Source organism: Trematomus bernacchii, unplaced genomic scaffold, assembly GCF_902827165.1.
Source record: "Trematomus bernacchii unplaced genomic scaffold, fTreBer1.1, whole genome shotgun sequence".
NCBI classification, from domain to species: Eukaryota; Metazoa; Chordata; class Actinopteri; order Perciformes; family Nototheniidae; genus Trematomus; species Trematomus bernacchii.
Window position 1 is genome coordinate 26,101,559 of NW_022988043.1, and position 22,698 is coordinate 26,124,256.

At 42.1% G+C, this 22,698-nt stretch overlaps 2 protein-coding genes across 3 annotated transcripts in view; both read right to left on the bottom strand.

The window, feature by feature from the left end:
- Nucleotides 1-9,766: 9,766 nt before the first annotated feature.
- Nucleotides 9,767-15,899, bottom strand: LOC117473199 (tumor necrosis factor ligand superfamily member 15-like). Of its 2 annotated transcripts, none has more exons than XM_034118715.1 (4): nucleotides 15,262-15,899; nucleotides 12,379-12,397; nucleotides 12,229-12,288; nucleotides 9,767-11,333 (listed from the first exon to the last, which is right to left on the bottom strand). In XM_034118715.1, the coding sequence occupies exons 1-4, from the start codon at nucleotides 15,475-15,477 to the stop codon at nucleotides 10,921-10,923; spliced, it is 708 nt and encodes a 235-aa protein (XP_033974606.1). In that variant the 5' UTR covers nucleotides 15,478-15,899; the 3' UTR covers nucleotides 9,767-10,920. The 2 variants fall into 2 exon arrangements, with proteins under 2 accessions (XP_033974606.1, XP_033974605.1); XM_034118714.1 differs by having other exon boundaries at nucleotides 12,379-12,409; nucleotides 15,262-15,872.
- An 879-nt stretch (nucleotides 15,900-16,778) lies between these two features.
- The window catches only part of LOC117472662 (multiple epidermal growth factor-like domains protein 9), a 33,180-nt gene continuing 27,260 nt past the window's right edge, over nucleotides 16,779-22,698 (bottom strand). The window contains exons 5-6 of the mRNA XM_034117974.1: nucleotides 20,341-20,607; nucleotides 16,779-18,821 (exon numbers count right to left, since the gene is read on the bottom strand). Of these exons, the coding sequence (XP_033973865.1) occupies nucleotides 18,298-18,821; nucleotides 20,341-20,607 (791 nt within the window). The 3' untranslated portion in view covers nucleotides 16,779-18,297. The remainder of the gene's footprint in view (nucleotides 18,822-20,340; nucleotides 20,608-22,698) is intronic.

The following is a 22,698-nucleotide window of genomic DNA, read 5'->3' on the forward strand; positions in this document are numbered from 1 at the left end:
AGTTTTGCGCAGCGACTGCTGAGAAAAGACGCGTGCAGGAATGCAACATGGTGGCCGACTCATACACTGTTAATTGACCCACCAAAATCTATTTCTAAAAACATTTTACGTAAGACACAGGCTATGCCACTGCCTGATCTTGTTTCATTCAAGTACGACATCACCTAGTTTGACTCACAGGTTAAAGATAGCTAAGCCAAGACAGACTCATTCAAGAGATTTGTTTTACTTAAAGGTCCCCTATTATGCTGTTTTTCATCAATATAGTATAGGTCTTAGATATATACAGAACATGTCTCTGAAGTGTTTGGCTCCAAATACCAAACAGATCATTGTAGCATCCCATAAACCATGAGCACACAACTGCTTCTTCTGCTGTCCATAGGACGGGTATGGATCAGGTATGGATCAGGTAGCCTCACACAGGGAGAGAGAGAAGGAGTGAGCCTCTGAAGCCCACCTGCTGCTCGCTGCTCCACGAGGCTGCACCACGAGGCTGCACCACGAGGCTGCACCACGAGCAGCTCCGCTTAACTTTGCAACGCCATCTTTCCTCACAATAATGGCCAACTTAGGTATAGAGCTATGCTCATTTTTCTCTTTGATTTGAATGCACAACTAATGAAGCTCAGCGCAAGTTCAATCAGGAAGACCAAGCTCTTCATTCAGATTACACGTCACTTCATTACACTCTCCTCCCTCATTAAGTGATCGGGGGCGTCACTCCCCAGCTAAACAATCTCTCCTCTCTCCATTCTCACAAGCCTATCATATCTCCCGCTAATCCCTTTATATCTGCTCTTCCCTCTGTCAGCTGTCATTTCAGGTGACAAAACGCAATGGTAGTACAAACTATACTACTCCTCGTAAAAACACCTTAAAGAAAGAATAACCTCAAGATGTCTAATTCGGATGATTCCGTTCACGAACCTTTTTCGGAGGTTCTCGATCCTGGCTCCGATGTACCGCTCGAGGTAGCTTCCATTTCCTCGAGCCAACGGCGCCTGAGCGCTCGTGGCTTCCCGCAGAGGCTCATGTACAGCCGAGGCAGACTTCCTCATCGCTCGTCTCCTGCAGCAGGGCTTTTCCTCAGCCCCAGGCCTCCCTCTCTCCCAGCTTCGCGAGCTTTCGGACCAAGTCTCCGGCGCGGTCCCCCAGACCGTGCCAGCAGTTTCAGTCAGCTCTCCCGAAAGACCAGGGCGAGGACGCGGCCGCAGCCACGGAGGTAAAAGGACAAGGAAGTCAAGCCCTCCAGGAGCCCGCCCGTCCAAAAAATCAACCCCTTCCCAGGCTCGCCAGCCCGGGAGCACCGCTAATCAGCCCCTCACGGATGGTAGCTTAGCCAGCTCCCTGCAATCCCTGGCTAGCTCCATGCTATTAATCGACGCTCACCTTCAGTCCATGGAAAACATCTCTGCCGGAGCTCCAACTTCAGCTGCGATTAGGGCAGTGCTTCCTGCCTCCGTGCCGCCGGGTTTTATGCCGGGTCAGGTTTTTTCCACATCCACAAGTTGTAGCTCCCTCTCATTCCCTGGCTTCTGCCCTTCAGCTCCTCCTTCAGGTAGGCCTTACATTTCCCAAGCCGCTAACATTCCCTCACGGCTCAGATTAAAGATTCTCGAAGGGAAGGACATTCATCTCGTCAGCCTCATTCTGCCTTCCCCGGAGTGTGATAAATCCATTGCCACGGGAGGAAACATCACTGCCGTCTTCAAGTCTGCAGACCCCCGGCTCCTCAAAGACCTCAGCATAGAGTGGCGAAGTCACGCCCATCTACTTCCGCCCCATGGGACCTTATTTCGTAAAAATAATGTATTGAAGTCAATGGAGAGAGAAAACGTATCTTTCGATCCCGTTTGAATTGTGCCATGAATTACACATATGATGTTTGTCAATCTTAAAAAATCATTTCCATGTAAAAAAAGTCACAGTTTGTCGTAAAACTGTTGAAATATAAGACTATGAAAAATACGCAACTAGAAAGACTACAAATCCCAGAGTCGCGTAAGTGATGTCACAATTGTTTTCCTCCACTAAGAGATAGCTAAGATCAGCGCCATATAGATATAATCTATCTATATGGCGCTGGCTAAGATAAGATAACTTTAACAAGATGCCTGTGTGCTTAGTACCAGGTTGTTATTATACCAGCAATGGGTCTTGCTCGTTCTTTCGCTTCCCGTCTGATGAAAGGACCAGGAGTGTCTGGATCAAGCTAGCTAGTAGCTAGCACGTTAGTTAGCTTTACAGCCTTGTCATTTGTATTAGCCTTAACATGAAGTAACATTAAGTAACCCAAAATGTTAAACAGTAAGAGTAGTAGTCATATTTCGTGAACCCTTTGAAGAGTACTGTCACACCGGTGTGATCATTCTATAATACACAATTTAAGCCCGGGGGAGAAATGCTAACGCTAACGCTAGCGATCTTCTCTACTTCATGCTATCTGCACAAATGGTTGACATTAAACATTACAAAGACCAGGCAGTTCAGAGAGAATCAAAGGAAGGCAGGCAGGCAGCTTTGCATGACATTCTTCAGGACGTGTTTCATTGTGGTGATAGTGAGGGGAGTCAATCGTTTTGTTGACAAGACAGTAGTGACGGCCATCTTGGTGACGTGTGTTGTTCTGTGAGACCAGAGATGTAGTTCATTGAGCGTTTCACACAAACAAATGTGTTACTTCTCAGTTTTACGACACATTTTTTTTTTTTTGACTTGCAAAATTATCTTTTAAATTGACAAACATCATATGTGTAATTCGTGGCACAATTCAAACGGGATCGAAAGATAATCTTTCTCTCTCCATTGACTTCAATACATAATTTTTCCGAAATAAGGTCCCATGGAGGTCCACCGGAAGGGGAGGGACTTCGCCACTCTATAGGGCAATTTCTGTTAGCTTTCGGCATCTTCCGTGACGTTCTCTGCTCCGTTTACCCCGATAGAAGAATAGAATTAGATGCTTATATGGCCATTATCGGCGATCTTCATCTTAAATATGGGAGATCCGTTTTCTATTCTTATCATAAGAGCTTTTCAAGCAAAGCAGCGCTTCACTTAGCTCATTGCAACATCCGTCTGGATTGGTCCGTGCTGGACACCGAGCTGCTCGTGATGGCTACTGGCGGCCATGAAGTCGCTACGTGCAACAGCTGCGGGGCGCAGGGCACACCTCCCCTTTCTGCCCTTCAGTGCCTCTCTCCAGGCCTAGAGTTTTCCCCACGCCGTTTTCTGGGAATGATAGTCAAAGCCGTCAGGTGCAGCATAGGCAAGACGAGAAGATTTGTCATAGATTTAACGAAAATGTTTGCTCCTACCCATATTGTACATTCCTCCACATCTGCAGTTTCTGCAAGGATGCTCATCCGAGGTCTGTATGCCCCAGGCGCAGCCGCAGCTTTGCCACTAAAAAAGAATAAAGAGAAGAAAAGAGTATTTACGAGAATTCCAGAGGTGGGAGTAAGTCCTACATGTGCAAGTCATGAGCAAGTCTCAAGTCTTGACCTACAAGTATCAAGCAAGTCCCAAGTCACTGTGGTGAGAGTCAAGCAAGTCAAGTCAAGTCATTGCTCAGGTCAAGCAAGTCAAGTCAAGTCATTGCTCAGGTCAAGCAAGTCAAGTCAAGTCATACGAAATTTTGATGAATAAGCCCAGTTTCCGCATTTAAATCAGTTAAAAGACAGTGGTTAAGAAAATGGATGTAACCCACACTATGATCTTCATTACATACACAGTTAATCATTTGAAATCTAATTTAGACCGATGACAATCATATTAGATTCATATTAACCCTAGAACTGCAAACAATATAGCTAGGACTCAGTCAAAAAGTCTGTTCAAAAAGGCAGAATTCCAGGTAAGAAAATTATATATGGTATTTGCCATTACACATATTTAATTTAAATGTCTGTTAACACTAGAACCGCCAACAGCGTCAGCACCTACATAGATATCATTTTCAAATCATTTAATTTGTTCCTCTTCATAATTTCCTTATAAACTAAGTAGGACGATTTAAAACTCAGTTAATTGGGTTAATTTAGAAATTGCTTCAGTTTATCATCATAACAGATCAAAAAGTTCAGATTCATTTTACAATAAATCAAGGAATGATGCACTTCTACAAACAAAACAACATAATTAAAACATTTAAACAAACTACTAAAAGTAGATGAACTACATTATTCAACAGTTTACAGTAACTTCTGATAATAACAGGGGAAATAAACGAGGCATCTCTTTTCCTCTCTCTCTCTCTCTCCCTCTCCTGACAGCCCGTCAGTATCAGGGTTAGTACAAATGAATCCCTTGGAGGTTCTAGTGTTCATTTACCGTTTTGTCTTCTCTTTGCAATGCTTAATCGATTTGAAACCAAGTCTAATGTAGCTTAAACTTAACGTTAGCTTTCTAGCTAACACAACACATTCACGCACCTTTCTCTGTGGGGTTTTTTGTAGTGACGAATGAAGTTGGATGTTGTGGTGGTCGTGTCACTGATCTTTATGCAGCAGACCCTGCATACCGCTGTTCTCTTCTTATTAGCGTCATCGACAACATAATCCTTGAATCCAAACTTCACTATTTTTGGAGTAACGCTAGCCGCTGCCATGTTAACTGACACTCCTGCCGTCTAGTGGGTTGCCAGGTTTGCGCGCACGGCGCTATAATCACCCAATCACGTTTTTCGAAAAAACTAAACGTAATATCTCACTACAAAAACAAACGCAAATATTTAATTTTAAACAGTCAAGTCCTTTCAAGTCATCTGTCTCAAGCTTAAGTCAAGTCTCAAGTCATGAATACCAAGTCAAAGTCAAGTCAAGTCTTTTATCAATGTTAGTCAAGCAAGTCTCATGTCAAAAAATATGCGACTCGAGTCAAGTCATGTGACTCGAGTCCCCACCTCTGAGAATTTCCGACTTATGTTATTGCTATCTTTAGTTCCAAGGTTCAGGGTAAGGCAATCTAGTTTAGACTCGTCGCATCAGGTAAGGTAATGCATGCCCACATTCAGCACAGCACTACTATTATATCACGCACGTATATAAAATAATAATAATAATAATAATTATTTTTTTTTAATCGTTTTGGGGGGAATCTCGCAGGGTAGCGAGTCGCAGTCTCGAGCCCACTCACTACAGTAGCGACCCTATCACACTACTATACCCTCATACATACTACAATCCCTCTCTCACATACACTATCATTCTCTCACACACACACACTACTATACCCTCATACATACTACAATCCCTCTCTCACATACACTATCATTCTCTCACACACACACTAGTATACCCTCATACATACTACAATCCCTCTCTCACATACACTATCATTCTCTCTCACACACACTACTATACCCTCATACGTACTACAATCCCTCTCTCACATACACTACCATTCTCTCACACACACTACTATACCCTCATACATACTACAATCCCTCTCTCACATACACTATCATTCTCTCACACACACACTACTATACCCATACATACTACAATTCCTCTCTCACATACACTATCATTCTCTCTCACACACACTACTATACCCTCATACATACTACAATTCCTCTCTCACATACACTATCATTCTTTCTCACACATAACGTTTTCTATCTTGCATACACTACTAGAGTATTATATTGTAATATGATGTTGTCTGTAAGTGGGAATAATAGTGTTTCTAAGAAAGTACAGTTTGGTATGTAAGTACGTTTGATTTATGGCCCAGACAAAAGTGTGTGAAAGAGAGTATGATTGTGCGTGTAAAAGTGTTTAGCTATATGTATAAAAGAGTTTAATGGTGTATGAGATTCTGATATTGTTTGTAAGACCAAGTATGAGTTGTGAGCTAGACGGCCTCTCATATCTATGTCTCATCTCGGCGTAATTAACTGCTAATTAAGCTAGTCCTATATCTGGGTCATGGTTCAGTATTTACCTAAGCGTATATCACTTCATGCTGCGCATATTGCACTTCATCTACATTTCGGTTTCATGCTCACACGGCTTGTGATAAGCCAGGTTATGATATTCATGCATCACTGTACTTAAGCTAACAGCTCACGGCATTACATTGTCCACATCTCCCTCTTCGCCGGACATCGGCGTGCTGGCAATCAAGATCTCTCCAGCTTACCATGGTATATATGCATTTAACTGGTGGTGGTGTCTTAATAGCATTTCAGGGCTTTTGTCAGGATAGGTGCAGCCAACTCTGCTGCTTATCAAGGTATTTCTTCCTCATCCCTGCAACAACTCGGACGGTGGTCCTCCTCTGCTTCACAGCCTACATTCGCCGGATACCAGTGCAGTGCTGGCTATCCAAAGCTCTGGTATGTATGCATATTAGTGGTAGTGTTCATCGTGTTAATGTCTAACCCTGCGTTAATGGCCGTCTGTTTAGTGGTAGTGTTCTCGTAAGCCCGGCACTGATTCCGGCCGTCTGTTTAGTGGTAGTGTTCACGTAAGCCCAGCACTGATTCCGGCCGTTCTTCTGAAGAAGAGTGGACTTCGTGTCCGTGTAGACCTCCGTGTCTACGTAATAAAGATCCCTGTATCGTCAGGCCGTCCGACCATCGTGTCGGCGTAGTCAAGCCCTGCGTAGCCAGGTAGGCGACCGTCGGGTCGTTTTCATATAAGCCCGGCACTGATTTCGGCAGTCAGCATCCGCGGGTGGACCCGTAAGCCCGGCAGTTGATTCCGGCAAATTGTGCGATCATGTGCTAATCTCTCATTTCCTCCATAGATCACTGCAGTCAGCCCACAAGGTAAGAAACTCACTTCATCTCAGTATATCATACTTCACTTCTTTTTGGGGTTTCATGGAGCGGTTCTTCCCCCTCCTGAATGATTATCCTGCAAACTGGGGCCTAATCGCCAAACACCATTTCATTCTCCTGTTATAATTGTGGCAATCATTATTACATCATATTATGTGTCCCGGTAATAAATATGTATTCCATACATCAACGTCTCTCCTGTTTGAAATGAAGCTCAGCGCAAGTTCAATCAGGAAGACCAAGCTCTTCATTCAGATTACACGTCACTTCATTACACTCTCCTCCCTCATTAAGGCGCCGTTTACACGAGGAGAAAACTGCTTGTATCTGCATAGTTTCGCGTGCGTATAGCCCTATTATTTACACGAGGCCGATAGAAACGGACCCCACAAACGATAACGGGTCCCAAGGTGGATAGATTTGCAAACGAAACGCTCTGGGGGGTCAACCGAGTCCGTGTAATCACCTCTATACGAATATTTCCTGAAAAAATAACGATAGCCCCACCTCTCCCCACCTCTCCTGCTCACTGCTGTAGCATGGCCAGTAGCCATCTGTAACGATCAACTATCAAAAATAGCTGTGTTAATTAAACGCACAAGGGGTTCTTGAATGAAATAATATTATAAAAGGCAAACCAGAATTGTTAACGCCCAATATACTCCTTAAACAAAATAAACAGAGTCAGATTTCATGCATTGATCCATTATATTGACAAAGGAGCGATCTCACCCGGTGTTTGTAGAGAATATCTCTCTTTCTGAGCCGTCCTCTCCACAGAGACGTGCTTCTTGGTCGGTCGATGCAATATCCACAGATTTGGTTTCTTTCAGTTAACTTCCCCGTTGCATTTATCCATATGCTGAGGAAATGACTATATCCCGCTGAATACCAGCAATCGCCACACACACTTCCTCCTGTCAGTAGCTACTGCTAGTGCTACTGCTACTGACCATGCTACAGATATTAGTGCAAAATATACAGCTCCTCTACCACAACCATCAGCAACAAGTGGACATGGAGAATTACATGAACTACATGTTGCTAAATACACCGCGGGGCATAAACAGAAGGGTAGCCATGGCAACATTGCTGCGGGGCTGCTCCGGGCTGCTCTTCTTCGCTGCTTTTGGTGTATTTTGGCGGAAGTTACAGCGCCACTTACAGTCCCGGCATATGTACTACAGCGTTTCCAGCGGTCTCGTTTGAACAGACACGTTAAATGAAACGAATGCATGTGAACGGAAGACTTTTTTGAATACGCATACTGTGCATAAACGCAAACGTTCCCGTGTGCACAACGCCTAAGTGATCGGGGGCGTCACTCCCCAGCTAACCAATCTCTCCTCTCTCCATTCTCACAAGCCTATCATAGCTCCCACTAATCCCTTTACATGCTCTTCCCTCTGTCAGCTGTCATTTCAGGTGACAAAACGCAACCCTCCTCCACCCCTTTCGCCTCCCGTCTCCTTCAGGACCAAGCTAAACCTTCTCCCTTCAGACCGTTCCCACCTACTTATCACCACCACCAGTGTCTAGACCCCGGAGGGTTTCATCGGAGCGGTTCTTCCCCCTCCTGAATGATTATCCTGCAAACTGGGGCCTAATCGCCAAACACCATTTCATTCTCCTGTTATAATTGTGGCAATCATTATTACATCATATTATGTGTCCCGGTAATAAATATGTATTCCATACATCAACGTCTCTCCTGATTGAACTCCAACTCTATACTATTTTTCTTCAGAATGACGTGGCTAATATTACCATATGGGTTTAGCGCCAAATGCTGCTCTTGTTCCACTGGGATATTTATATTCCTAACCATGGGCGTCACTTTGTTTTGAAAAGTGGTGAGAACCTTGTGACAGGATTAACGGTGTGGCTAGACTCCTTTCACATTCACAGGCAGCGTTACATGTTGCGGAGGGGAAACATTTGAGGAAGCCAATGATCTCTGTCTTTTTAAAGAACACTTGCACTCGCCTGTTCTCCACGCCGACACACATACCTACAAACTCACTGGTTGTGAAAAGAGGTGCCATGTGCCAAGCGAACCTCGGGGGGGTAAAAATAAAACGTTTTATATATGTAAACTACACATTCTGATACTCTCTGAGAAGAAAATAAAGTGCAGTGCATGCGCCCTGCTGCTGCAAAGAGGGAGGGTTTGTTTTTACATTTTAGTTTACAGAAATACTCCCTCCAAGTGTGAACAGACAAACTGTTTCAAGATGTGCACCCTATTTTTCAGAACATTTATAACAAGTTCTACTTTTAAAAAGTGGTGGGGACATGTCCCCAGGGTCCCCAGCGTAAATGACACCTATGTTCCTAACAGCCGCTTGAAAGAGTCAGGTTGTCTCATAATATCCCTTAATGCATATTTCCCCATAAGTATATTTATTTCGGTTTTAATGGACAATATCAAAATGTCAAAGATGCTGTAAAATGTAATAAAGGATTGTTTGATGTAAAGTTTCTCTCAGATTACATTACAAGATTATGAGTCAACTAACTTAAAGATACTGGCATTCATTTTGGCATGTTTTATGGAAAGATGCAATCACAGATTCACGGAATCAGGCATAGCCATGTCATGAATTATTCTTCAGGTTGTCATTGCTTTCATTATGGCATTAGCCATTTTTTAATGGCAAATCTGAAGTATTTTTTCTATCATCTATCCTCTGATAGTCTTGTATGACAACTTATTTATGGATTGATTACACATTATATCTGGTATAAATATATATATAAACAGCAGGAGTCGTATGGCTGTTCAAAACAGCTAATGCCATAATGATAGCTAGGTCAATTCTCAACATACGATCGATGTCCCGCCCCAGCCTCTGATGTACGCTGCTATTGAACTAGTTGAACCAAGAAATACCCACCAATGAGCCAATGAGAGAAACATCCAGTACATCGGGATATGTCTCAAGAGTTAGGACAAACGTGACATAAAGAAAGAGCTTGGTGGATTTTTTTATTTAGGTTTTAAGTAACATTTCTTTAACAAAATGCAAAACACTTACATCACAAAAAAATCACAAATCATCACAAAAGTAAGAACATTTCAATTTGCATAGCAACGATTTAGAGTGCAGTGTCGCCACAACCAATGAACTCAATGATAAATTAAAGCACAGCTTTAACCTTGTTCAACATATGTCAGCATATTGTAGCACAAAACCCGGCTTGTAGAGAAGAACAGAGAAACCCTTTCCATGTGTGATCAGCCTACACATCTGTTAGCCTTCTCAATGGATATATTACTGTTAAAAACAGACAAATCTGTTCATTCTTTTTGGAATATCCCTTTCTTTTACATTGTAAAATATCAGAAAATACTTGTTGACTATTTTAAAATCCTCGGGTGGTGTCATCCAACAGTCTCAATCACAAAGATATTCAATCAACATAAACAGAGAAAATCCTCACTTTCAAAATGGATGAATAAATAAAGCATGATGAACTTGGTTCTGCATAAATGATCAAAATACTTGAACTTATAAAATAAGTTATAGGATACGTTTACAGTCGTATTCTGTCAGAAGGCTACGAAGTTACAAGAGTTTGGGATGTTTTAAAAAATATATACATTCTCAATAGATTAGTGCATCTCAGTTAAATCACTAATCATCAGTGTGTGAGATGAATAGAGAACTTTGGTCGAGCAGATACTGGCAGCTTCTTGCATTATCATTACTATAGACTCCTCATGAGAAGTAATAGAAGAAAAGCAGAAAACTAGCTATCTTCCCTTAAAGGGGTAGTTTGGATATTTTGACGTGAGTTGCGAGGTTCTTATATGTAGATGCAGTATATAATTTTAACTTTACCTTAGTGTATTTTATGCCTTCTGACAGCCCTTTCTGACGGGGAACTTAAGCCGCTATCTGTGCTCTCTTTTGAGCCACCAGACCTCATCGAAAGTCAGGTCTCCTGCTGCCTTGATCAGTTTGTATGTCAAATAAATTCAAAATATGGCATGGGTCAAACTCTGACTATAGAGAAGTATCATATTCAACCCTGCTTCTAAGCATCCAAACTGTCCCTTTACGTTTCCATGGGGTTAAAGGTGCAAACTACTTGCAGAGCAGATGTAGGTGATCCTAACGGTCAGATTACTGAGGCAGAAGGTCAGCACCGAAGAACACACGGTCTTCGTTCCCAACAATAAGTTCCTGGCATGATGATGTCACTCGCAGCCTGCTGTCAGCCTCCAGGAAGAACAGGCCGGCTGTATAGAGGGATTTATTCCACCTCTTCAATTTCTTACTCACTGTGTCTTCTGACATCAGGAGAGGTTGATAATCATTGTAACTTTTCTGCAGAACAAACACTGTGCTGTTGAGTCTCAGGTTACAGTCGAAGTGACTCTTGCTCTCATAGGTGATCTGCAGGAAGACTCTGTAGAGGCCGGCTCGGGGCACCACAAGGCTTCCCCCGGAGTAGATGAAACCTCCAGAACAGAAGGCATTTCCCGCATCACTCTCCCATAGAAGATAATACCCATCAGTCTTATTGCCTTTAGGAGCTAAGGACGAGAGCACACAGATACAAGTGAGGTGATGACTGTTTCTGCTGACGGGTCCTTTTCTGACATTTTCACGAAAGCTGTGAATATGCTAAAACACAGGCAAGCAACTATTTGCCATTAAAAGCCAAATGTTTTTATAACAACCAATCTCTTCAGTGCCTGTTTTGACTGATAATATGATCCCATCCGTCAGTGAGGAGGAACACAGGAGGTCTGAGTCGTAGGGTCAAATCAAAACGTCATGAGGAACCAAATTATTGCTCATTTACACGCATTTCTGCTTCCTGTTGTGCCATTCTACCGGCTTGGAAATATGTAAGGACAGAAAAAAGACAGAATTCCCTGCAGAATAGTAAATAGGGCTGCAATTATTTTGTATTATCGATAAATATAATATGACAACACAGAAAAGCAGGTAAGGCTAAAAACTGCATTTTCTTGCATGCACGGCAGAGATTTTAACTGTTAGATTTTGTGGAGCGACTAGCGACTTTTGTGCAGCTTTAGAGTCGACACAGTGGTCAGTGTCGACTTTAGAGTCGACACACCCCTAACCCTACAACTACAATTGAAAATGTAGTCGATTTTTGTCTCTATAATATGATTATAAGTTAAAAACACAAAACACAAGTCAATATTCCTATATATGTTCCTATGGTTTGTTTTGTTTAAGTTGTGTAACACCAAAATACTATAGACTATTAAAATCGACGAGGAACATGTTGTGTTTACTGCCAAGCTGTTCTTCTTTCTTATCCTAGAGCAAGAGCATCAAAGTCAAAATAAGCACCAATATTTGTATCTTTGTTGACTTCACTCTGAAACAAACATCAGTGCCTTTCTAGAAAAGTCCGTAGAACCCTAACCCTGCAGCCTAGTGCTCATTCGCTACCTGTTAGCATGGCACTTGGGTGGCCAGAGTTCTTCTGTTGCTGCTGTTCGAAGCTGCCCCCTAAAAGACAAATCAAAGGTTGCTCAACACATGAATGAACAACTGCTTTCACAACATAACCTTTAATCTCAGTAGGATATAAATGATTACCTGATGCTTGTCTCTCAGGCTTCATCGTCAGCTGTAAGGAAACACATTACACTTTATGACGCTGAAGTTGGCTTCCGATTCAGAGCTTCCGATTCGACAGTTAAGGGGAAAGTTAAGGGAAATTTAATTTACAGCGCTGAGCGAACAATCCTCCGTGTTTGAACCTCTTAAATCGCTGCATAGCCGATTTATTTGGACTGGATTATCCCAGAGAGTCTAAAGATTCTTTATAACACAGTTTGAGATTTGTGAAACCTTAATTCTATTTGTGAAAATACAAAAAAAGGAAGATTTTGCTGCTTTTTCTACATCTAGACCACATAAGACCAGGTCCTGATCTAAAACCACTATACCTAGCAGAGTTCCCGTTAGAATATTTTTTTGCCGGTCAACATGTCCGTTAAAGTTGAAATCTTCCGGACAAAATTAGATAAGTGCCGGTTAAAGGTCTTCTTTGTTATTTATTGAGCTTTAAAACAAATTGATATGATTCGACATTAAACAAACTAATTATAGTAGATTAACTACATTATTCAAAAGTGTACAGTAATTTACAAAAACGCGGGAATAATAAACGGAGCGCTCTCTCCTTCTCCTGACAGCCCGTCAGTATCATGCAGCTCGCGGATCCAGTAATGAGTGACCCGACAGTAAAACTAAACATATCTATAACTAGTTTAGGTAGTTTGAGAGGTAATTAAAATAGCTACGTGTGATTTTCTAACCTGAAGTGTGTTTTGCTCTGCTCGCCGCTGCAGGGGATCATGCAGAGCTGCGTGTCGACTCGTCAGCAGCAGCCGATCTCTCTCTCCTGTCAGATTAGACTTTACTCGCATTTATGTCCATATCGATCAGATCTAGCTAGTTCTAGCTAATGATATGACTACCTGCTTGTTAAAAGACACCTAAACAATAAGCGTCGCTATGCAACCGGATGAGGCCACAAAGTATAGCGCAGCATTATGCATTTGTTTACATGCCCACCGGAACCCCGAGGCATTACCAACAGATCAACGCACAATCAACCCATACAGGACATCTCTTTCTCCACATTAAGTGTTAGACATTAGAATTGACAATTTTTGTCTGTCACATACTCTTTTGTCTGTCACATACTATTCTTGTCTGTCACATAAGTGGCGCAACTGATGCGGTATTGCGCTAAGGGAAAATTATTTTGACCGGACATTTTGACCGGAGAGATTTAGATTTGCCGGACTTCAGCATATTTTACCGGTCATTGTCCGGTAATTACCGGCTAACGGGAACTCTGATACCTAGACTCATCAAATTTGGACTGGATTATCCCAGAGAGGCTAAACATTCTTTATAACACAGTTTGAGATTTGTGAAACCTTAATTCTATTGAAAATACAAAAAAGTGAGATTTCAGTGCTTTTTTCGCATTGTCTTGTCTTCCCCTGTGCTCCATGTCTGTTCGTCGTCGTTTCTCGTCTATGATACCTGTTAGTCTCTTTGCACTCGTCCATGCTACCTGTCACGCTCCATGTTTGTTCCTGAGGTTTTTTGTCCTGATCCTTCCTCGCACTCCCCCGGTTTTGGTATGTTGAGTTGTTCCTTGTTTTCTTTTGAGAAATAAAGCTTGCTTTTTGTTACCTGACCTTTTAGTCCTTTTACTGCATTTGGGTCCTATTTTCCCCCAACCCTGACACTGAGTCTGCTTCAAATTCACTTATTATCCTCACAGGATCATTTTATTAAAGTTAAAGCAAAACTTACTAAAGCATTCTAACTGTTAATGCTTTAACAGCAATTCATAAATGATCCAGCTTTGCTTTTGGCTAACTGTTTTTGTTGTTCTGCTTTATGATTGTAATGCATGACTGTGCCAACATGTGTCTCCTCCTCCCTGCACCTGCTTTTCAGGAGACCAGGCCTTGCAATTATCTTCTTTCTGCCAGTGCATCAGTGGTAAGAGTCCATCACAAACTGCAGGGTCTGTCACCCAGCAGGAGCTAGGCTAACATGCTAACAGGCACAGAGCCGTAGAACACAACATACTCCAAAAGACAGATGATGTAGCTCACATCAGGGCACAGAGCTGCTGCAGCCTCACCTGACCCAGCAGCTCGTTGGCTAAAGCTATTGAATGTTGTGTCGGAAGCATCCTGAGGCCACAGTGGCTTCAGAACATGTATGTAGTCTATCTTAAAAAACATCTTGAATTTATTTGTAGAAAGTTAGTTTGTTATTTAACAGGTATGGAGACTTTTTTTAGTTTCATACATTTTCAAAAATACATTGTTAGAATTTCTAAAAAGTACTCTTATTCAAACCACTAAAATAATGTAAATGAAGCAAAAGGCTCCTGAAATGTGATGAGTCTAGGTCTAGTGGTTTTAGATCAGGACCTGGTCTTATGTGGTCTAGATGTAAAAAAAAAAGCATCAAAATCTTCCTTTTTTGTATTTTCACAAATAGAATTAAGGTTTCACAAATCTCAAACTGTGTTATAAAGAATCTTTAGACTCTCTGGGATAATCCAGTCCAAATAAATCGGCTATGCAGCGATTTAAGAGGTTCAAACACGGAGGATTGTTCGCTCAGCGCTGTAAATTAAATGTCTCTTAACTTTCCCCTTAACTGCCGAATCGGAAGCTCTGAATCGGAAGCCAACTTCAGCGTCGTTTACACTTTGTATAACTAACGGGAACATTTGTGATTAGGAGCCGCTAATAAAAACTCGCGAGCAGTTAATAATAATCATAATAATAAATTATATTTCTATAGCGCTTTTCTTGAATCCAAAGACGCAAATTTCAGTTGCATGCATTTAGTTAAAACTAGCTAGTCACTTTGAATGGCACATATTTAAACAATAATTAACACGTTATTTAGCCACTGTTGGAGTGTAGAGGTTACCTGGCTGTCGGGTGACACGGGGTGGCCTCGCCCTCCGAGCACCACCGTGAGAAGGAGAGCCAGAGCAGCGAGGATGAGCAGCAGCAGCCCCACGGTCACACACTGAGCCATGGCCGGGTGTCGCGTCTGTCTCCGCGGGGCGGGCTGGACCAGAGAGAGCGGCTGTAGCGCCCCCTCCCCTCCGCAGCAGCAGCAGCAGTAGCGCTCGGCCTCCATTTGCAGCTAAGTCTCCGGCTCCCATCCTGCATCTCTATTTATCAGCCTGCTGTCGCCCACGTTGAAAAGCTCTGCATTCGCAAGGAGTCTCGATTAAACCGAGTTTCAGTGAGTGTCACGACTCAAACATGAACTTCCTCTTCCTGCACTTTGTTTTCCGGACACTTCTCACGTTTCGACCTCAGCAGGCGACAGGGATTGTCAAGAACTTCTACACTCCCACCTGGTTTCAGAAGTTGGCCCATAATAGGAATGTATTGAGGTTTCTACTGTCCGGTATCACATGACATGACCCTGATACACCCCCTTGCTGTACATACTGAGATTTGTGATGTTCAGTGGGGGAGGGGCCAATGAGGGTAGGGTCATTCATCTCTACCAACACCTGTTGCTCTGGTTGGCCTTCGTTAAACACAATGTTGAGCTATCATCACATCAAACCCATTGAAGCGTTCTGCCCCTGCCTGCAGATCTAGTCTAGAAATATGCCTAAATAGATTTAAAAAACATAAACATTTCTGTCAATGTAACTTCCAATGTAGAATAACCTCATAATAAATTAGTTGCAGCTTTTTGACACACTATCATGTTGAAAAAGGAAATGCAAGATATTTTACATGTTGCGATTATTTGATTGAATAATATAATAATATTGGAACCTAAAAGCCTTAACCCTGGCTACCCTGGACCTTTATGACTGATGATCTAATGCATTTATTTCTTTATAACTATTTTTAATTTTGTAAATAAAAAATGATGACTTTATGATTCTCAAATTCACTTGAAATCTAGGCTAGTCCCCAAAACATTTTTTAAAACAAAAGAAAATACCCTTAGCTTAGCTTAGTTGTAGCCAGATAATTCAGAGTAATTGGGAAAAAAACAATTGGCCATATTCATAAGAAAAGTGTACACGATCGTTCATATCAGCAGTTTTAATGTTATAATAATTTCAGAACGTTATGGACTGGGGATGGAGATCATGAGCAGAGCCATATTTTATGTTGTTGCAGAAAAGAGAACGGCAGGTAGCCTGCAGCAGCACAAATGCTGTTTTGGATTTACATTCAATGTAGGCAGAATAATGAATATATTAATAATTTATGGTAAGTCGTTTTTATGTTTGAGCATCAATGTGCATATTTTTACACTTGAAGGCCGTTTTCACTTTCATCTGCTGAAGTTTCTCTCATTTCATCTCAGTTTAACATGTACCAGCAGGTTGTTCACTCAAGCAGAACAATGTATGTCTTCAAATAAACGTGTTAATTAAACGAAAGGTATGCAAGAAACAAAAAGACAACAGTTAAATCCATCTTTATTTGAGCTCTGATTTGGGTTATTATTTACATAATTGTATTCTTTGTTTTGAGTTCTGGTTGGTGCATTTTAGTCCCGCAGCTGCGTATATGGCAAAATCCACTGAGAATAAGAAATACAAATAAAAATAGAAAAAGCTGATGGTCGACTGCAGTGCCTGCCCTGGAGGGTGAAAGGTTGGGAGCTTGTTAAGTGACAGTGTACACACAGTATTCTACCTGTACAATAATAGTGCTACTATTCACAATCATCTGTACAATAATCATATTTACAGTGATCACATTAGGGAAAGAGCCAGTACCTGAGGAGTTAGTTCCAGAATTAGCTTTTCTCATTCATAAAATGAAGTGCACCCAACCAGTGGTATCCTAACAACACAGCAAACATTGGACCCAGGATCAGGTGTAAAGCTTTGAAAGCAACTTGCAATTTTAGGTGATGCAACTTGAGTTTAGTTGATCAAAACGATCAGTGGGCTGAGGAAATTTGACCTTGTGCAGGCTGGTTTCACTCCATAGCAACAGCATCAACACTAGAGTAGAGGTCTTTTTAATGTTCAGTCACAGAACCAAACCTCTACATAAATGTGAAACAATTTTCCAATCGTTTGTTTAACTTTCGCTGAGGAAGTCAGCAGAGCGCAGACTAGATTCCAAGTAGATTATGGTGGTTTATGCGGGCACAGTATGAGTCACTAGCTGTAGTAGTGGGAGTTTATAGACGGTAGTGGTAGTTCCTTCAAAAGAAACACTCCTCGTAGATACTTCAGGTGAGCTGGCACGCTTTAACAAAAGACAGGAACCTATAAACAATAAGTGAGGTCATTCAAATTCTTGTGCCAGCACCTTTCATCTTCCCCTATGATTCTCTCCAAAAACACACAAACTATACATGAAAACATATTGGCCAATTCAAATTACCGTTCGACAGCACATAAGATAAAACACCATGAATAAACACACCATACATGTGCAGCATTTCTCCCAAGAATGAAACGTCAACCAATAAATAAGAACAGAATAAAAAATTCATTAAATAACAATCATTGTCTCAGTTGAGGATCACTGTGCAAGTGATCCAGTTAAAACATAAACAGTCAAAAGTCAATTTTTAAAATATCTGAAATGTTAGGCTCCTGTTAGTCCTCTGACAAATGTGGGGATCATCGTTTCAGCCAACAGCTGTCTGCTTTGAGCCTGTCGTACGTCATACCAAAGTAATCTGCACAACAGTGCCCTCTGCAACTCAAACCAAACACTTTTCTCTTTGGACCCTTGTCATTGATCGCCCTTTCAACACAAAATCGTATCATAAAGGGAAAACTCTGCGTGTCTTTTCCATATCTTTGATCACATCTGCTTGATCTCACTGTGTAGTGAAGTGCTGCAGACCCGCAGCGAAACAACAAGCAGTCATTCATGAAGGAGCTTTGGATTTGGTACTTTCCAGCAGCTTTGTGTCATCGGTATATCTAAGCGGTCCGGTGTGGGGACGGATGGGTCAAGCCTTGTAGCAGTTGCCCTGCGTGGTGAGGGCCAGCTGGCCGTTGGGCACCACCTCGTTGGCCTCGTCTTCCAGTAAGCCGGACACGTCAGCGTTGGGGATGCTGTCGTGGTAGCTGCTGAAGCTGATGTTGTCCTCTTTCAGTTCAATGGTCCAGAATGGGGCATTGAGCTTGCGATTCTGGTACTCGCGGTAGGTGTACACGCCTCCGACGAAGCCCAGCAGCACCAGCACCACCAGAATGATGACAGCCAGGATGATGATGTTGAACTGCGTCCAGGACACGTCTGTCAGGGCGGCGGTGGTGTTGTCGGTGGGGGAGCTCAGGCTGGTCAGCAGCGCCTGGGTGGAGGCGGTGCTCAGCGCCGTGCTGCTGTTGCTGCCTGACGTGGACGCTGGGACGCCTTTTGATTGGGCAGAGGTCAAAGTGATGCTGGTGGTGGTTGTGGTGATGGTTGTGGAGGGGGAAGATGGACTGGATGTTGTGGCTTTATGTGCCGGTGTGGGAAGGAGCCGGGGGGCTGAGGAGAGAAAAGCATTGAAAACATTAGTGAACGTTTAAAGACTGGACTTCACAGCTTTGTTACATTTACAATCCTCAATGTCCGATGTAATGAAGATCTGTTATTAATGAAGAGAAATCTGAATGCTTTTCAGACTCAAGGTTGTTGATAACCAAAGTAACTAGTGACACCGTGTGGCGAAAACAAATAACTACCTCTTAGTGGAGATATTCCTGATATTATTTTGTATTATTTAAACCCTGGAGGCTAACGGCAGACTTTGTGGGACTTCATCCTGACATGACAGTGTTTCCCCTACCATTGTCTTGGAGGGGGGCCCCGCCAACGGAGCCCCGCACCCCCCTGAAATTCAAGGTGTTTAGAATATATATATATAGCACCAAATTGCAACTAATCTATCTACTGTCACTTTTCACATTGAACATGTGCTCTTTTATTAAATAAACTAAACACTTTCATTTGAAGTTGTGAGTGTAGTGTTTTTGACCCTAAGAAACACTGATGCATTCATCAATAACAATAATCCACAGCTCCTCTCTCAATGCTATTTTTGGTCGGGTCAAAGTGCTGTACATGTAATAAATACTACAATCACATAAAAACACATTACTACAATCACAATAAAAGACAATACCAGACCTAGGCTGCATACCAACACAATTAGGAACATGCTCACATCTTACTATGTTGGTCTGAAGAGCTGAAGCATTCATACACAATGGATACAAACTGTGTTGTCTCATTCTATATAGAATAGAATAGAATCATTTAATGTCATTATACAGGTACAATGAGAGAAAGAAATGCTTCTCCCTTTCAAAAGGTGCCATCAAAACAAAAAACATCACAACATAAGCCAACAAATACACGCAGCATACATACTTAGGAATAAGGAATAAAGTGCAGTAATTATTTCCAGGGGTATAAAAAATAAAATCTAAAATGTAATAAATAATAATAGTAGGTATGTATTTATAATAATGATAATGATATATGTATATATATACAGAGTCACATTTTTTTCACATGCAGGATGATTAAGAGGTATGACTTTCAGATGGCTCTTTGGAAAAAACTGTCTTTGAGTCTGTTTGTTTTGGACTTTATACACCTGTAGTGCCTCCGTAGAAGACTATATTTAAAAAAAGCTATTTAGCATTAAAAAAAATGAATACAAGAATTTACACCAAATTGAAATATACAAAAGAAACCAAAAAACTAAAACAAACTTAGTACACTGAATATATGATAATATTTGACAAAGTGTATTATATTATAATTTAAAGTGCAAGGCTGTGCAGAAATGTGTGCAGAAATGTGCAAACTATATTCAGAGAGATGAACATGGCTCAAAGTACAGCTGTGTGCAATTATTAGGAAATGTCTCTTTAACTAAGTGATTTATAAGCTGTGAACAAAAATGACTCCACTACTGTTTTATAACTGACAGTAATAGCAGTATATATAGAGAGCAGTAAGTAGAGATCCTTATTGAGGGTGTTGTGGCGGCTCTTACCTGGACGGGTGCAGTTGTGTGCTCCAGCGTCCCCGATGAAGCCCTCGGCACAGAGCTGGCACCGGGCCCCGCCTGTGTGGTTGATGCAGCGCAGGCATTGGCCGGTGTCGGGGTGACAGGGGGGGGGGTCCTGAGGGTCTGCATTGCCACTGCAGTCACATGGAACACACAGCCCAGCAGCTTTGAAGAAGCCGGCTGAACACTGGTCACACAGCGGGCCGCTGTACCGGGGGAGGCACTGCTCACACACTGGGGGGCTGCTGCCATCTGCACAGGGACACACAGGGACACACAGGGACACACAGAGACACACAGGGACACACAGGGACACACAGGGACACACAGGGACACACAGAGACACACAGAGACACACAGAGACACACAGGGACACACAGAGACACACGGGGACACACAGGGACACACATAGACACACAGGGACACAGGGACACACAGGGACACACATAGACACACAGAGACACACAGAGACACACAGGGACACAGGGACACACATAGACACACAGGGACACACAGAGACACACAGGGACACACAGAGACACACAGAGACACACGGGGACACACAGGGACACACATAGACACACAGGGACACACAGGGACACACAGAGACACACAGAGACACACAGAGACACACAGGGACACACATAGACACACAGGGACACACAGAGACACACAGGGACACACAGAGACACACAGGGACACACATAGACACACAGGGACACACAGAGACACACATAGACACACAGGGACACACAGAGACACACAGGGACACACAGGGACACACAGGGACACACAGGGACACACATAGACACACAGGGACACACAGAGACACACATAGACACACAGGGACACACAGGGACACACAGGGACACACAGGGACACACAGAGACACACAGGGACACACAGGGACACACAGGGACACACATAGAGACACACAGGGACACACATCAGTGCCACACTAATGATGTCGCTACAACAGAGGCTAAATAAGTGTTTTCAGCCTTGACACCAGCATGGGCTGCAGTTATTAAAGAGTATTAATGTTGTGGAAAACCGTTTGATTTGAAAATACTTTTTTAAAGACAAAATCATAAAATATATCATGCCGTCATAACATCTTATTCTTAAACATGATTGATCGTGACCAAAGTAATTCACAATAGCAATATTATATATATATATATTATAGAGAGAGAGAAAAGGAGAGATACATATGTAGAGTCTGTAACCATAACTGTAAAACTTTGTTCAAAAAAGGATTTGACTGACGATCTGTGAGATGCTTATTTACACAAGATTATTACATTTCATTTCATTTGTTCCATATAGGTTAATAACAATGCCGATTTATTACTACACCCCGACCCAGTTGTACACCCTTTTTTCTTTATTATTCATCAACATGTATGAACCCCAACCGGTTAATATCACAAACATGTCTGTGGAATAATTGATTTGATTAACCTTTTTTGTCAAATGTATTTGAAATGTCCAATGCGTATGCTTGTCTCTTCAATGCGTCCATCCCAAATGAAAGAGCTCACGCTGCACCACTAGGTGTCTCCAGATGACAGGATATTGATCTGGGAGGCGGAATGGGTTATTCTGATCAACTTAAATCATATAATGGAACATTATATGAGACAGAAAGGTAGTAGAGGCTCAGAAGGAGGGAGGGCATTGCTTTGGCATTGTGGATGGTGAGATCTAGCTTTCCGTTGTGTTATCAATAATGAAGCTAGATTTGGTTAGTTTAGAGCTGTGGAATATGAAATCACCCATCTTTCCTCAATACATTCTAGCTTTTCTTACCCTCAGATGTGCATTAACTACAGGTTATTCATTTATTTTAAAAATATAAAATCACTGTTACTTTTCTAATACATGGAATTAGTACTCAAGGCTCAGAAAGGTTTCATGAGTAGCACCAAACACCACAGATAATAACATCTTTAAGTAAAGGGGAGTTTTTAAATGCTCAGATGGAGTTGGAATTAATCCAAATTCATTATGATCTTACCTTAAAGACACTTATTGATTTAATATGTAGCTCCTCCGATTTTGAACTAAATATTGGTACACCTGAAGCAACTGTATACATCTATAAATGATACGTTTAAGTACAGTTGTATGAAGGCCTCCATCCAGAATAGCCCAGATGTCCCCAGCCATGCCATCCAGCTCCTCCTGGGGATCTCACGGTGTCCCAGGCAGATGGGAAATACAACCCCCCCCAATCTGAGGCCTGCCCTAGGGTCCTCTGCACAGGGACATACCCATAATATGAGGTGCTCAGGAAGTCGGAACTAGATCAACTCCTTAATACAAAGAAGCAGTGAATGG